Raw genomic sequence first — 17,848 nt, 5'->3', positions numbered from 1 at the left:
AAGTTTTTGAAGTCAACCAGTTGCAGCTTCCGTGACCTGGCTACCCTCCGCCTGGGTCTGCTGTTATACTTCAGGGAATACTGTCACATTATTATCAACTGTATTGCTTAAAACTAACTCCTGGCATCACACCAAGGCACCTGAAAAACTCGTAACACCAAAAGTCTCATGTCCCCTTGAATGTGACTTACTTCATGGAGGTAGATATTTCATCACCTGTTGCTCCCTTGGATTTGAGGTGTGAAAGAATCACTCCTGCACTCAGCAAAGGCCTCGTGTGCAGCATTGCCAGGCGCTGTCCCCTTGAAAAGTCTGTAGCTGGTGCACAACTCCAGAGAACTGTATCATCAGACTGTGGCCAACTGGGAGTTCATTTTCTATTGGTCACCATCGTTACATGGTGCCAGAGTGCCCCCAAAGGCACACTACTTTCTAGATTTTATGCCTGAGTCCACACTGCTACTGAAGTCACTGATTTCAATAGCAGTGGCCCCTTCAGTTCTAGCTAAACAGCAGAATTGTTGTAACCAAAACCAAAGTGCATTTGATTGCAATGTTTAGGTATTTGGTGAAGCTTTTTAGAACTGTTTGCAGGGACACATTTTAATGAAAGATTTTTTTCTCTCTCCTGGTCCTTTTTTCTTATTTTTTTTTTAAATGTGGTTAACATGAACTACATTAGTATGACCCTGAATTATTCAGAACGGGTTTTATTCAAATAGAGTCCGTTTTAAATGCCAAACTTTTGAATTTTGTTGTAGCATTCAATTTGAAATAAAAATCCTAAAATCTAAAAAGAAAAAGTTGCCTCTGACAGATATGATAAGCATTAGGACAGCTATAGAAGCAGTTAATTGGAGTTTTAAAATTCAATTTTAATGATTTTAAATAAAGTGGCTTGAAAATTACCTTTCCTCTTTATGGATAGAAAGATTGTCCTTTTCAACAAAAGGGCCTATTGTTACTGTTCTACTGTGAATAGAATCATAGAAATGTAGGGCTAGAAGGGATCTTGAGAAGTCATCAAGTCCAGCCGCCTGGACTGGGACAGGACCAGTAAATCTAGACCATCCCTGACACGTGTTTGTCCAACTTTTTCTTAAAAACCTCCAATGATGGGGGTTCCACACTTCTCCCTTAGAAGCCTATTCCAGATTTTAACTACCCTTGCAGTTAGAAAGTTTTTCCAAATAACTGACCTAAATCTCCCTTGCTGCAGATTAAGCCCATTACTTCTTGTCCTACCTTCAGTGGACATGGACAACAATTGATCACAGTCCTCTTACATTTGAACACATTTGAAGACTTATGAAGTTAACTTCTCCCCTCCCCCCCGTGTCTTTGTTTCTCAAGGCTGAACATGTGCCTTTTTTTTTCTCCTCGTAGGTCGGGGTTTCTACATCATTTTTGTTTCTCTCCTCTGAATTCTCTCCAACAATGAAACCGTTGCAAGCAAACTGCAGCATAAAGGTAAATGATTGGTTGAATTACCTCTGATCTCACAGTGATCTAGGACTTGTGGGGAGATCCAGGGGGCTGGATTCTGGGAGCCTGCATGAGGCTGGGGATGCAGGTGGCTCAGTGAAGTGTATCTAGAGGAATAATGGGGTGCTGGATGTTTGGAGGAGGCAGAAGGTTGGTGTTCCTGATTCACTCACCCCCTTCCCTGTGCACGGCAAACTGGGATTAGCAAGGAAACTGAATGCTAGGACACTGCATACACAGCTGGCTGCAGCAGTGGATGTCACATCCAGGTTCAGGTGTATGCAGAATGTGATAGCAGCAGAGATCAGGCGGAGTGCTGGCACAGAGGGGCCCCCAGGGAGACATGCCACTTATTGATCCTGGCCTGGAAACCTGCAAACGCCTACTTGCTTTTAGAACTACACTTGAGGAGTCCCTAACCCTCTATTGAACAGTCCTGCTCAAGGATCCAACCTCTTTGTTTTACCTTAAATTGCAACTGGATAGCCTTTGTACCTCAGATAGTTGCAGCGGTCCCCTTTCTGCCAGCCCTAGTAAAATACTCCTTCACTTACCCACGTTGGAGTGGAACCCACTAAGGTTAGGGCCTAACCTGTGAAGTGCTTTCTGCATTTGCCTCCAAGTCATGGTACACTTCGCACGCTATTAGAACCTTAAAGGTTTGGTGTATCACCGCACTGGGCAGTGGTGAGCTATAGAAGAAGATTCCAAGATTGTCATTCTGAAGACTAGAATGTCTGTAGAGTCAGTGTGACACAACAGAAACAGCTACAGGCATAGCTAAGAGCTCTGGGTTAAGAATATCATCATCAGGTTCAATCATTCCTAGGATTCACAGTCTGTTACCATCCAGTTTTTAAGTTCTCTGCCACTTTGAGTTTACGAATGACACCTGTGCGACAGCACTGTATGTAGCCATGCCAAACTCCTAGACCACTGTGATATCAGAAGTAACTCAACCAATCACCACCCAACCTCTACAGCTAATTTGCATGGAAGTTTGTTTGTATGTGAGAGACTGCACAGATGGTGGATTACTTGGCAAAACTACCACACTTCTTCAAAAACCACCCACATCATCATAACCAGTTCACACAATAATCCCAGACACACAGAGCCCCTCACCACAGCACATACAACTCTTCCAGTACAAACAACCCACACACATCAACACAATACAATAACCCCGAACATCACTCTGAAGTTTAGAATATCTGTTGTCACTGTGAAGCGACAAACAGACAAGCACTGTTGAAAGCTCATTTTTGTCAAGAGTATCACCAGGTTTAATCAGTCTGTTGTCATGCAATTTCTCAGGCATTTTTGAGTTTTGTTTTGTTTTTTTAAAGACAACCCCTCCCGCCAACTCCCGACTTTACAAATTCTATTTGTGCAACAGCACGGGCTTTCAGCAACTAGTAATTTCAATACTTCCCTACTTCACAGGGAACTATTGTATATGCCATGGGTGGGCAAAATATGGCCCGTGGGCCGGATCTGGCCTGTTTATCTTTTCTGTCTGGCCGCCATGCAGGGGCAAAAGTTGGCCCACCCAATCTGTTTTTTCTGCTACCGATGCTCTGCTTAAACTACCCTGGAGTGTCAGGCAGCTTTCGGTCAGTTGCTACCCAAACTTCCGTTCCGGCTTCTGGTCACATAGCTGGAAGCAGGAAGTTCAGGGAAACAACCAGCCAAGAATCACTAAGCTGCCCGATGTTCCAGTTGCCAAGGTAACTAGAGGTGGGACAGCTTAGCTTCTCAGTTGATTGCTTCCCAAACTTACTGCTTCCAGTCACATGACCAGAAGCTGGAAGTGACCCAGGCCTGTGACGACACACCAACATTCGTGGAGGGGCCTCTCTGTGAAAATTATTGCCAACCCCTGGTATATGTTATGAGGATAAATTTATTAAATGTTTGCAAGATGCTCAGACACTACAGGGATAACTCCCATAGAAAAGTCTACCTCTTCAATGAAATGGACAAACATTAACTAATCCTGACAACTTCACTGTATGGAAGGTCAGTAATACTTATTGGCCAATGCACCACTATGGTCTGGCAGGTGGAAGATGACTGGAGATGGTAGAGTCCTTTTGAGAAGTTTAATGTGGAATTAAGAATTAAAGAAGTAGGGGGAAAAATCATTTGGGGAAATCTCAGTTTGGAACCAAGAAAAGAGAAAGGAAATATATTTTTAGTAAAGAAAGAATAACCTGGGGAAGAAATGATAAAATAAGGACAGTAGATATTAGAAAAAGATGAGAGGTTTAAAAAAAATCTCAGTCATGAGATTAGGGATGTTACTGTACAACACAAAATGGTCAGAGGGAAGCTAAAAATATCAAGGAACACAGCAGCTTAACCCAGAAGTTAGCAGGAAATGAATTTGCCAGAGAAACTAATACAACAAACCACTCGGAGAAGAGGAAATATGCACAGCAACTATGTTTAGCACCTGTTCAAATGACTTATTTTTGTCTCCAGAGAGAATGCAAATTTTGTAATTAAACAAAAATTAAGTGCAATTCATGCTCTGAAGAAAGAGAATGTTCCTTACACATGGCAGATACTAAACCAGCACCAACATGCTATGGGGAAGGGTTTTTTTTTTAAGAAATGGTCTGAGTTTGATTCTGGTGGGTGGAGGCTGATCTATCCAGAAATGATCAGGATGGGGATATGGTCCCTCACACCATGGGGTATTTTCCAGAAGCTCTGATTCCTCGAGCAGCAACTTTCATATCCCCTAATCACCGAACACCAACACCTCACTCCTGTAGAGTCCAACTCATACATTTAGGCCCGATTCAATTCCCATCAGTCTCTCTACTGATTTCAACCAGAGTTAGACTGGGTCCTGCAAGATGTGGATGGATTTGGAAACACTTCCACTGTAAAAAGCTTCTCTCTTCCTGCCAGTCTCCATTGATAGAACAGTTACTTTAAGGATTTGGCTAATAAGGATATCCACACTATATGTATTAAACCAGAGCCCGCACAAGTTAAACTCATCAGCAAGCGAAAGCATTTCCTCAACCCAAATACCTCTAGAGAGAACGTTATTTATGTATACACCTTGAATAGCACAGTGAATACATTCAAGTCTGTTTTTCTAGTCATCCTTTATTACAAGTGTACATATATTTATTTATATATTTATATATATCTAAATTTTTTAAAACAAAGATTCCTTTCATGGAAAGGAGAAACATTTGCCATTAAAATAGAGACTTATACCAGGAGTATATTACAGCTGTACAAACATCGGCAGCTGGTTTCATAACGTCATAGATAAAAAGCTTATTTTACCCCCTACCACAACTAATCCAAAACCAAATAATAAAGTAGAACATCTAGATTTAAAGACAACAAAGTACATTACTAGTCAAAACAGTCTCACATGAATACAAAAGATTGCATAATAGATATTCACAGTGTTCGTAAGATATAGGGCAAGTCACTCAATCTAGACAAAAATCAGGTCTATTCTCACTTTCATATGCATATGCAGCTTTCATTAGTATCAAGAGGAGCTGTATGTACCAACAAGAGAAGACTGCCCAAAGTTTGGAGAGTTTTATTTCCGCACCAACTACAAATAAATAAATATATACATATCTATACACATACACACACGTAACAATTCTTTGTGATGGATACACATGCAAGAATTACTTTAACTTTAGGCACTGGTGGTTCCACCTCTTTTGTAAATCAGACACACTAAAACTTAGCACTTTAAAATAGTGGCAGCATAAATTTAAAGACTGTATAGCGATAGTTTTCACCCAGTCGTGCTGGAATTGAGAGTCTTTTTGTTGGTTTCTAACATGCACAAAAATCAGTTACAGTTACAAAAACCTGTTTGGTGACAGTGATCAGACTGGCATTTTAAAAAAAGCAGTGAATACTTCAGACAGCCCAGTAGGATATAGCAAATATCCACATGTTAAAGATAAATTATTTCTATAAGAGAGAGAATGTGTATGAGTGACAGTGTGTGTGCATGCATTCCCACTCCCACCCCCACAGAGAAACCCTCCACCTCCCCAGAATTGAAAATAAATGAAAGTGAGTCTTAACAACAGAAGGATTCCTGGAGGAATTGTATTAGAATGGGTGAGTAAATTTAGTGTTAGCGTGACAGCACTGTAGCCCGAAGCCCTCTCTTTAGTTAGGACAGACTCACAACATTTCTCAACACTGAGGAGGTAACTCCAGGTCAAGGAATGAAAAGGAAAGCTCAGTTTCCATAGAATGGGGTCACCTGTCTGCTCGATCCTGGACTGAACCACTTCTCCCAATTCATTTTACATGCTGTTCAATAGGCCTCTAATGGTTATAACTTTTGGTCACTACCTGACCGGGACTGGATTTGACTGGTAATGTACAAGTTAAAAGCTCTATAGCTGTCTAGACCCAAAGTAAAAACAATGAAGTATGCTGTAGAGGGGATTTTTGCTTGACTATCAAAAGCAGAAGCCAACTGATGAATTCAGCATCATATAAATCATTCTAAAGCATTACAAAATAACAACAGCAATACCAATTAGGAGAGATTCAGTGGAATAAAACATGGTTACAGGTGACTGATAAGCTGAGACATTCAAAAAATACATATTGGCCTCAGCATTGCATTCATTAGACTCAGAGGATGTAATCAATGACATTACGTTAGTGGGTGCAGGGTCAGGCCAACCGAGACAATGCTGCGAATGAGGATTTCAAGGGTCAAGTTCTGTGGTTCTTGAATTCAACAAGACTCCCATTGACTTCATCAGGAGTTTTGCTCCATCAAGGATTGACCCAAGATATGGAGCTCCAGACATGCAAATAGTTACTACTAAACCATGAAGTTTTTTAAAAAATGCTATGGTTCAAGCAGAAGTGACCATACTTGGACAACTTCTCCAGTTACATGTCCTTCCTGAAAAGTTAATCAATTAGCACTTTTGGCATGTCTTCCTCAAAATCCAAACTGCTAGCAACAGATGAGTCATCTTGTTACTTTTCAAACAATAAAAAGGATGAAGAATGTATCTAGGAATCAAGAGTGGAGGCTGTGGCAATAAGAAGTGGCCAGTGGTTCCTGTTTGTTGCTCTAAAATGCAGTTTAAAAAAATAGCACAACAATTGGTGGTATGTTTTTGGGAGCTGGGGGGAGGGAACCCAGAAACAAAACCACAATGAAGCTAATAGCAAAGCTTCCATTGATTTCAAAGGGAGAAAGACAGGGTCCGAGATATTGCAGAGCTTCAGGAAGTCCATCACCATTGTCTATAGGCTGAGATATGTTCTATGAGAAAACTGACAGTTGACAGCAGAGTCTCAGAGTAAATTCCAGGGGACTAACATACTGGGTTAATGTTATGGGCACAAAAGGTCAGGAAGTAGGTGGTGTTCTGTTTTGTTTTTTTAAAAACAATGTGGAATCTGCAGTTCCTTTCAACTAAGTCAGTTCAGATGTGCTGTCTGTCTGTACTAGTAGCTTCTTAGGTGTTTTGGTCCATCCACTGGTATTTTAAACAACAAAAATTGTCTATTCTATTGGAACAGTCCACTTCAATTTTGTGCTGGGTAGAAGACAGATATTCCAATGTCAGTATTTTTCTTTTTAAAGTGCTGCCCTCTAATAAACTTTCACTTTTGTCAGGTTTGTTGGGTTACGAATGGCTCTACTTATACATCAGTTAATAGTGTACAAATGTCATTTACCAATCATATGCAAGGACAAAAGCCACGTATATGTATTGATGAGGTATGTATAGTAGCTTTTATTTCCCAAATGAGCAGTCCCCTGATTTAAGAGCCTGTCAACCTGCCTACACCACAAATTCCTCTGGCAGCTGGTCTTCTCCCAAGAGATCCAGAGACAGGCAGTTCATGGATCTCTTTCCATAGAGGGCGGACTTGGTTTTGCAGTCTGCTGTTGAGTAAACGCAGCCGTAGTTGGCCAGCTTATCCTCCGGGACACAACCAAATGTATAGCTGTGGGACGTGTCTGAAGATAACGTAGAGCTTAGCGGTGGATGCTGATGCTTGTAAAGGCGGATGTCATCCAAACTCTGGCTGTGCTGGTCTGCGCAGTTCCTGCCTTTGGGCTGTCTCACCTGCCAGTTCAGTAAAACACAGATGAGGAAATGACTATGAAGCACAGCACTTACTCAGCCTAAGGATCCTGGCTCCTAATCCTCATCAGAATTTTCTTAAACTGTTCATGTTCCCTCAAACCACCCCCATCAGCTTTTTGAAGGACATCGTCTTAATGAAGAAGCTGTGAACCGTGATAAAATTGTGAATTCACTTAACTGCCCTTCTATTTCATCCAGAGTCTGATCTCTATACACTATGTCCCCAGTGTCAAGTACAACAAATGGAGCATCTGACAGGAGTAAAGTCTGCCTGAAGTGATGCCTCTTGGCAAAGCTGGGGTGGTCAGCCACCGGCTACATATGAAAAACATGCACTAGAAAATACTGGGATGGGGTCCATTAAAATTTTATGAGCTAAAAGGAAAGCTCAGAAAGTAACTGTGAACACTGATGAGCTTTATGCCTAATTTTAACATAAATGCCAAGTACAACTAATCCGCACATTATGCAGAAATGGAAAAATAGGAGCAGTGAACCAATAGTAGTATTTAAAGGCTGAATTCATCTTACGCAAGCAATAGTGACCTGGCCTTTACTGAGGAATTACTGACCAGCCCCTGGCTCTTGATAATTATTCCTTATGTTAGTTTTAAGATTAATTCTGAACATGTGTCATTTAAACCAAAATCTCACCTTATAAATGCAGACATAATTTTGTTCTCTCACTCTCTTTCACCCCCTCCCCCCACACACTGGCTCAACACTTCTGCTATGCCAGCTCTATCTTGAGAGAAAAGTTTCACCAACACAGAATGCTTTTGAAAACCCTACCGATAATTCAGTTATTCAGTTACACAGCTCTGTATAGAAGAAAAAAGGCCAAAAGTTGCAAACTGACTATTCAGTATATATGCTGGTAAAAGAGGCAGCCATCAGAAAGAAAAGATCTCTTAAAATGTGTTATCAAACCTATATTTAATCAGAACTATTCTTATAAAACTGCTAAGGTGTTTGAATCTGGGGCCGTAATAGAATGATTATTAGCGGAAAGTGCTGTTTAAAGTGTGTGGTCAGAAAAAGACTAATGTGAAAACAGCACCTCTTACTCAACATGTCTGTTCCCTGTGTGTCTGAGTCACCACCTTTAACTCAGTAGCAGAAATAAGTTTTTATCATGGTATGCCCTCCAGAGCCAACAGCTCTAGAAGAATAAACTGGATTCTATTCTAGTCTCATGGATCAATAAAATAGTCTGTTAAATGCCAAGTGGAGATTATTTATCTCTGTTGACCATGTCCAATAAGGGGCAGAAAGAATCCAGAATGATTTAAAAGAGAGACTGAGGAAGTGTTTGCAGTGGGCGGCGGAGTGGGGGGGCATAAAAGGAAAAAAAAAACAGATTATTTTCTTAACTGAGAAGTTTTTCAAAGTAAGAGGTTTTTTGGAGGGTAAAACAGTATTGCTTAAGACATGGTATGCACTTTTGCCATACATAGTTTCCTTTTCTCAGAGGCTTGGGGAAAAGAAAATGTACACAGAAAAGTTCAGCAAACAAGCAGCACAGTGAAATGAACAGTAATTACAGATGGAGCAAAACCAGTCCCTCAGATTTGAACCTCTTTCAACTTCAGGAGTGGAGAGGAAATTGAGTTTGCATCTCAAATCCAAAAATCACACGAATGGTCTTGGCTCTGGTTTGGATCCAAAACTTGAAGTGGCTTATTTCCTAATTTCCTCTTTGGAAGCCTATATCTGAAAAAGGGCAGCTTGCAAGATTTCAGTCTTGCTTACTCCAAACCTTCTCATTCTAATTTGGATCCAAATGCTGCCTCTTCAGCCCATCTCTAGTAATAATTACTGGCCAGCTTCTAGTCTCCATTATGCCAGTATAAATTCAGAGTAGCCCCATTCACTTGATTTACAGCTGTTTAGATGAGACCAGAATTCGGTCCAACATCTACAGTCAAACCCACCCTGTTTCCTCATACCTGATAAAGGGATTCCACACTTTGGCCTCTTGTTTTTATCAGTGTGACTTGTACCACAGGGAGAGGCTTCTGCTTAAGGGCTGCAGAGGAAGAGATTGAAGTTCAGATCATTACAGAATCGCACACTGAAACATTTACAGCCGTTCGTGTGAAAAGGCAATTTAAGACATGTCGCCTGAGATGTTTACATGTTCAGCTAGTCCCATACCGGGCACCTCAGAAGTTCATTTGAAAGGCACTCACAGATGTTGCTTCAGTCACTAATAACCACGTGTCTTTCAACTTCAGGACCAAGGCCAAAAGGCTCATTTTTTTTTTTTTTTTTTTTTTTTTAAAAAGTATTATCAGGGCTGTTTTACTCTTCACTCCCTAGTTTCATATTCACATCAGTCTTGTCCTGTTTTAACTCTTGGAACGGGACATAGATTCATTGATTTATGGGCCAGCAGGGACCACCAAGATCATCTGATGCCTGCAAAACACGGGCCACAGAACCTCACCAAGCCCAATAACTTTTAATTGAACACTTCTGCCTTTTCTGCATTTCATCATATACATCAGTTAATTCATTTGCTGGAAAGGTTTCCATAAGTTTTCAAGTAACATACAAAAGATGTTCATGAATCAATTAAAAAATAAAGCAAGCTTAGATGGGTTGGGGAAGGGAAAAAAGGAGACCATTAAAGGGGACAGTGACTATATTTCAGTAGAACATAGCACACTTGCATTTCACCGTCTAGCGGAACTGGCTTTGAATCTTGTCTTAAGTCACAGAGACAATGAGTTGGAGTGTAAAACAGAGAACCAATTCCCAATGCTCCTGCCTCAGTGCCCCTTTTGGATGATGCTGTGCTTGCCATGCACATCTCTATGAAACAACCTTGAGAGGCGCATGGAACAACCGCAGAAAGACCCCTCACCTTCACAGCGAAGTGCATCTAAAGCAAGAGAACTGACAGATTCTCCTTCAGCTGCCTCCTCCATCTGGTTTCTCTCTACAGACTCATCCACAGGCACCTCTTCTGGCTCATCCACTGCCAGCTCAACCTCTGAAGAGAGAAAGTAATTAACCTCATGTCTCTGCTCTCCCAAGCCATTTTAAGTTTCATTACCAACAACACGGAACCACGCTTACAGAACACTCCATGCCTCCTCCTCACTTCCTTACCATCGTCCTGAGAGTCATCTTCTGCTCTCCCTTTGCTACCACTGTCAATGCCAGAGCTGCCATAGCTAACGGTTGAGCTACATGATTTCTCCTTCCGATGAACCCGATCGATACCGAAAGGCTCATCCACGGACATTTCCACCGACATCCTGTGCCTTGAATCAGCCTCGATGCCAGACGTGTGCGAGCTGCCGTGGCTCCCTGTGGACTGGCGAGATAGTCGATTGTTCCTCCTGCTGCCCCCACTGCTTCCACTGCCATGGGAGTGTTTGTCCGATGGGTCGAGGTCCATCTCTAGAGCGTCACTGATGTAGGATTCCCGATAACGCTTCTTCTCTACAGGGGGGCGGGAGGGGAAAAGGGGGAAGGAATCAGTTGGAGATCAAAGAAATTAAACTCAAACTGAGATCCTAAAATTCATTCCCTTCACCATGCCTCCTGCACTGAGAAAGCCATGGTAAGGAGGGGAGTGTGACCCTCAAGGCGGGTGGGGGACTGTCCTGTGTTTAACATGGGAATTTGGCCTGCTGCTGTCCCAGCACACTCATCCATGAAGGACCCATAATCTGAAAGAAATAAGTGGGGTTGGCGCAATTGTAGGGGCACAAGGGAATTGTGTATATGTGGTAGATAGTGGGTGGAGGAGACGGTGAGGCTATGTCCCTCACTGTAACCATATCTTAATTGGGCCCCTCCCGCACAAGTTTAAACAAGAACTGGCGAGATGCTTAGCTCTCTATTCCAGAACAGACCATCCTTACAGGTGGTATTAGGCCTTGTCTACACTAAAAAAATAAGTCGACCTAACACAGGTCAACTTACCCACTCCTTGGGTCGGTGGAGTGAGTCTTCATCAGAAGAACTTCCACTGACCTAAGGGGGCAGTATAAGGAGCTGAGAGCCTGGTCCTCTCAGCTCCCAGCCAGCAGCCCCACAGGGTTCTCCCCGTCCGGAGAAGCCACCTGGGGCTTCTCGCTCCTGAGGAGTGGGGTTCAGCTGCCCAAGCTTCTTGCCCCCCTCCCCACCGGGAGCCGGGCAGCCTTGTCAATGTCACGGCTGACCCAGCTCCCAGCAGGGAAAAGGAGAAGAAACCGCCTAGGACATCTCTGCTTCATGCCAGGAGCCGGGGGAAGCCACCCGGGGCTTCTCCATTTCCCACTCCCCACCAGGAACTCGGTAGCCTTGTCAGTTTCACAGCTGAGCCCTAAAATTGACAAGGCTGCCCCTGCTGGGATCAGTGGGAGACCAGCCACCCCGGTTTCTCCCCCCTCTCCCAGTTGGGAGTGGAGACCTGCTCTCAGCTCTCTGGGGGGCTTTCTTGTCAATTTCACCACTCCCCACAGCTGATGTAAGGGATGCAGTGTCTACATTGACACTGTGTAGCCTTAACTAATCCAACATGAGCTCTACATCTCTGGTTAAAGTCACTTTATTATGTCGGCATAGCAGGAGAGTTACATCAGTGGGAGGAGCATTTCGATATATGCACCTCCATTGTTTTGTCGGCAAAAGCTGACCTTTGTCAACAAAAGGGCTGGTCTACACTGGAGAGTTAAGCACAAAAAAGGACCAAATTCTCTTCTTTGCTTCAGCCCTCTCCACCAGAGGGGCTGAAAAGTTAACAGATCTTCTCAGCCAAAGATCACCCCATGTGCATCAGCGCCTACATCAATCCACAGAGTGGACGGAGAGTCAAGAGGAAGGGACGCATCTGCAACACTACTTGTGCATGACACAGAGGGTCCTTGACAACAGGTCCCCTATTCTTTGCAAACAACTCTCACCTCAGAGCTGGCAAACTCACTACACCAAATATGACTTGCAGGATATTTATCCATAAAGGGTAACATCTAAGGTATCTACAGAAACTTGTAACCTGTCAAGATTCATATTCATTGCAAGATGTACGTATGGGTAATATTGAAGGAACCATGTATTAATACTGAAAGTCTACTTTATGGACTAGGAGTAAAAAAAAGTTAGTCACCAGGGGATAATACATGTCTCATGATGCTCCATTTAGGAGGAAGGCAGCGTCACCCCACCCAGTTTAGCCAATGATGCAGTGCAAGGCTCATGTCTGACCTTGCTCCAAGACTTTCAAAGGAAAGCCAACGGAGACAACAGCAAACAACGGAAAGAGACCGACCGCCTTCCCTGCCTATGAGTGAAGACAAAAGACTGTTTCAGTAGAACAGAGAATTTGGAAAGGCACTGTGGATCCATGCACTGAAGAGACATCTTGAGGACAAGGGGTGTTCTCATTAAAAATTGGATCCCGATTCTTGTGAAGCCAGCCAGCTCTGCAACAGACTGAACTTTGGAGGAGGAAAACCCTACTTTATTAGAGAACAAAAGGTAACTATTATGTGTAGACACAGCTTCACATGTAATGATTTCATTTTGTATGTTATCATTTGTTTCCATATCATTGTGAATTGTATGAACACTATATGAGGAAATGTGGATACTTAATGATGTGGCCAAAAACAAACAATGGGAGCTCCATTTACACAGAAATCAGCAGGGGGATGGAAAGCCCACAGGAAGGGAAAAACTGCATGAGGTCATGCTGCCTCTTGAAACAAGACAATTGAACTTTGATATTTATAAGTGAGGAGAGAAGCCATCTTTGGCATCCTTCACAAGACAGACAAGTGAACAGAGCTCTTGCAAACTGAGAAAGATGGGTCCTTCAACCAGGGTGGTTGAAATCTCTGGGAAATAAATATATTAGAGAAAAAACATCTTGAACAAAGCTTGTATCTTGCTAAATCAAGTTTTAGGCTTTTAGATGCACGTTTTCACTTTTATTGGCTTGTAACCCGTTTTAACTTCATTTCTCTTATTTGGCATCACTTAACCTATGGGTCCTCTTGTTAATAAATTTGTTTTATATTTACTATAAGCCAACTTAGTGCGGTGTTTAAGGAAAGGATGTGCTTTCCCCACTTAAGTTAATAAGCTGTGATGTACTTTTCTGTCCTTACAAGAACATTTTATTATTTCTTTGAACTGTCCAGAAGAGGGCTGGACGTTACAGAACACAGGGTTTGGGGAAAATTCAGGATTGGGGGAGTGAGTTAAGGTCACCTTACTGGTTTTGACCAAAGCTGGGGTCACAGCTGCCAAACCAGGGCTGTGTGAGACATGTATACTTCTTGCTGACTGAGTATCCCAGGCTGGGAGCTACAGTAGCAAAGTATTGTAAGGCACCTAGGGCTGCAGGGCAAATGGTGACAACCCCTCACTAGTCTGGATTGCCCCGCAACCAGACCATCACAGTGGCTGAAAGGGTGGTGATGCTAGAGAGCGGACATCCAGGTAAGCCCAGGAAAGACAAGATTTACAGTTTAGCTAAAATCTGGTGAATTTTAGAATAGCCGGAAGGTGAGAGTTCCACCCCAGGTATAAAATAAAACTGACACATTTTGATTCAGTTATGTCACCTAGACAACCTGCAATGATCATTCTTAAAATAAAAAAAAAAAGTGGTTGTGTTTTTTTTTTTTGTTTTGTTTTTTTTTTTAAGTTCTGTGGTGCTGAAAAACTTTTCACTAAAGTAAGAGAGTGTGTGAAGTATATTGATGAGCAAGCGTAGTCCATGACAGTTTGAGTAACAGGTTCTATATGTCAGTGTTTAGTAGATTAGGGTTTGATCCTGCTCCCATGCAATTACATGGCAAAACTCCCATCGACTTCAGTGGTAGCAAGATCAAGCCCATCTGCTCTAGGAAATTGACCCATCACTGGAAACAGTCATCAGCAGGGGTCCTTCTGGGTATTGATGTTGAAAGGTGTTTAAAAATGCTAGCATAGGAGATGGGATTAAATCATTTTCAAACCCTAGTTCTGCGGAACAACGGGTCACTTTTCTCATGTGGCTAGGACTTGAAATCTGCAAAAGAAACAGAATCTTTAGGTAGGCACTGAACTCCCATTAAAGTCAGTGGGAGTTAGTGCTCCGCACCTCGCAGGATCGAGTCCTAAATGAGCCACAAGGAAATGGGAAAGACTGATTACTGGGATGTGTGTGTCAAATGGGGCACAAGTAGATTCCGCTTTGACTCCTGACATTTATGGGAGACGTATGTTATTTCCAAACCTGCTGCATTTTGTCTTCACAAATATTACAGGTTTTGCCAGACTGGACTGAGACCAATGGTCCATGTAGCCCAATCGCCTGTCTGGTACAGTGGCCAGCACTAGATGCCTCAGAGGAAGATGTAAAACCTCCATAATGACAGTCATAGAATACTCTGCCCAAATATATCGTATTTGTTAGTGTTCTAACAGCATTCTTTAGCTGATGACTGCCACAGGCCATTGAATGGTACCCATGTTCCTCAGTGACCTTCTTTACACACTATAATTAGGATTAACATTTAACACAAAAAGGAAGAACACAGAGGTGGACCACACTAGAAATGACCAATGGTCCATCTTGTCCTGTATCCTGACTCAGAATAGCCAATGCTCACTGGTTCAGGAACAGATGTAAATTCCCCATAATTAATCTAACGGGGCAATGCTATACCACAGGAAGAAATTGCTTCCTGACCCTTCTGGGGATCATTTTAAGCTCTGAAGCCACAGGATTGACAGTTCTTCTCATTTTAATCACACTTTATAGATAAATGGTCATTAGATGTTATGCCCATGTTACACACGAGCAACGTGTTCTAGATGGTTCTGAAGAAACTTCCTGAATAGTTGGACTCCATAGCAACTGATTAGCCATTTAGCAACCCTTCATAAATGGTACTTTTAATACAGAAGTGTGACCATGATTTGTATCATACCTTGAGTAACTGCAGAACTTATCATAATTCTGAAAAAGATTTGAACTTAACTAAACCTCAAATATCTCAAGGTGACAAGTGCATGTGAGTTGAGAGGGTAAGGAGCAAGAATCACCATTCACTTCAGGAAAGGAGGAAATCTCCCCTTGTTTTCTGAACACACACTCTAGTGAGAGAAAACCCAAGACATGCAGTGGGAGTCATAACCATTTCATTCTAACCAACTGAAACAAACTTGAGCCCTCTCCTTGCTCTCACTATCTTCAGTTTCATGACAGAAAGGCCATCAAAGCAGCAGCCACTATGAAGCTATAATAACGAACCTAACAATCTACCTTCCTTGCTCTTTTCCCCTCCCCAAAGGAGCCTGCTCTCCATCGTGTACCTTCAGCCTCCTCCAGCTTTCGCATCTGCTTCAGCACAGGCTGGATGTTCAGAAAGAGTCGGTGGCTGTTGCTCAAAAGTTGCAGCAAGTGTCGTGACCGGAAGGGACAACCTGTATAGTACACCAACTTCCGGGCAGAGGGCAAACCATCTGGCTGGATCTCAAATTTTTTCCCCTGGATAAACAGAAGGAGAAACCCCAGAGCAATAAAGAGAAGTGCATTTTCAGTCAGTGGAAAAGATCCATCACTTTTTATTTACACTAGGAACGTAAAGTAAGCTTGGCACGGAAATGCAGGCAAGGCAACAAGCTTTGCCAGGTTCCAGGCTGACTGCCGACCAGACAGATGGTCCATGTTCTGCCACACTCACCAGAAACGCAAGTTTCCCAATGTGCGACCAGGGGAAGTCATAGAGCAGCTGGCAGACATGGTTTACCTCCTGCAACATATCAAACACACGATGACACAAGAACTGGGAGGAGTGGAGACGTGCAAAGAATTCACACACAATCAAGAATGTGAAATACACAGTTTAACAGACATGAAGGAGACAGGGAGAGGGGAGTGGTGAGGGCTAGATGGAGTTAATGGTACACCGAAAGCTTTCATTTCATTCTGTTACCTGATAGATGTGAATTCCTTTAAGGGTGAGGCCCAGGACAATTGTTGGGCGATCTTCCTTCTTATCCTGCAAGGACATAGAGGTCTGGGGTCAAAAGGTAACCCATACACACAGAGACCCGTTCTGACTTTGGTAGGTACTGAAGCAGAGCTTCAGCAAGGTTCTCTCAATTCAGCACGTTATGAGAATGTCATCTCTCTCTCCACCCAACCAAACGGGGGGTTTTGTATGTGTCCATTTCCTCACTGAAAAATACCTGCAAATTAAGCATCACATTTGTGTAGTTTTCGTCATGCCGGAGTCTTGAGCATTTCCCTACACACTGAACACCAACACTACCTGCAGCCATTGAAGCAGAATCCTGTGGCTTTACTGATTTTTTAAGGGCACTGTTATTTATTTAACAAAGTGGTTATTTGTAGCAGATTGCCCTTTACTTCAATCCGCTTCCATGGCTATCGCCAGGAAAACCCCTCCTCTTCCCCCATCTGAAAAGCACAGAAGTAGAGATGGAAACAACCTGTTATTAGGCCCTCTTGTCCCATCTCCTTGCCAGGGCAGAAATGTTCGCATCAGTGGCCCTGTTGGAACCTGGAAGTGCAGTTCAGCAGCAGGGGTTAATAAAGCCCCATAGGTGGAATGACTTGGTGTTAGTTGATCCATTTTGGGGTCTAGCTTTTTAGCTTTTTCTCTCCGACTGCTATACTGTAGCATAGTTTTATACTGAAGGCTCTTAAATAATTATTAGGATCATTACCCTATTGTAACTGTGCTGCACCTTAATGGACATGTCTACTGTATCACTGACAGTTCTATTCGTGAGTGGGAGATTAGTTAGAGTGAACGCGTTTTGGATTTTTATTTCCCTTAAGCAACATGCCTCCTAGGACACTCCAGCGACACAGGGTCACACATACCTCCCCTACCAGAGGAGAAGTTGGAATTTCTTGGGAACTCACAGAATAACTCCAGACTATGATGATAATGCTCAGACGTTGACATTAAAAAACTTCCACTTTTCCCACCCTGCACTTGTTCAGATACAGCCCTCAGGCAACTACAGTAGAATCTCAAGAGTTGTGAACACCAGAGTTACAAACTGACCAGTCAACCACACATCTCATTTGGAACCAGAAGTACACAATCAGGCAGCAGCAGAGTGCCCTCTCTTCCACCCCCCCAAAAAGCAAACACAGCACAGTACTGAGTTAAACAAACTACTAAAAAAATTAATGTACAGCAGCCTTTTTCTTCTTCATAGTAAAGTTTCAAAGCTGTATTAAGTCAATGTTCAGTTGTAAA

At 42.7% G+C, this 17,848-nt stretch overlaps 1 protein-coding gene across 1 annotated transcript in view; it reads right to left on the bottom strand.

The window, feature by feature from the left end:
* Positions 1 to 4,593: 4,593 nt before the first annotated feature.
* Positions 4,594 to 17,848, bottom strand: part of FRMD1 (FERM domain containing 1) — a 52,936-nt gene continuing 39,681 nt past the window's right edge. Inside the window, exons 8-14 of the mRNA XM_067535820.1 lie at positions 16,547 to 16,612; positions 16,295 to 16,363; positions 15,924 to 16,098; positions 10,737 to 11,072; positions 10,489 to 10,617; positions 9,569 to 9,648; positions 4,594 to 7,598 (exon numbers count right to left, since the gene is read on the bottom strand). Of these exons, the coding sequence (XP_067391921.1) occupies positions 7,311 to 7,598; positions 9,569 to 9,648; positions 10,489 to 10,617; positions 10,737 to 11,072; positions 15,924 to 16,098; positions 16,295 to 16,363; positions 16,547 to 16,612 (1,143 nt within the window). The 3' untranslated portion in view covers positions 4,594 to 7,310. The remainder of the gene's footprint in view (positions 7,599 to 9,568; positions 9,649 to 10,488; positions 10,618 to 10,736; positions 11,073 to 15,923; positions 16,099 to 16,294; positions 16,364 to 16,546; positions 16,613 to 17,848) is intronic.

This window comes from Emydura macquarii, unplaced genomic scaffold, assembly GCF_026122565.2.
Source record: "Emydura macquarii macquarii isolate MOO-44397 ecotype Brisbane River unplaced genomic scaffold, CSIRO-AGI_Emac_v2 contig_3517, whole genome shotgun sequence".
In the NCBI taxonomy this organism is placed as follows: domain Eukaryota; kingdom Metazoa; phylum Chordata; order Testudines; family Chelidae; genus Emydura; species Emydura macquarii.
The sequence above is the reverse complement of the archived record's forward strand: the minus strand, read 5'-3'. Positions and strand labels throughout refer to the sequence as shown.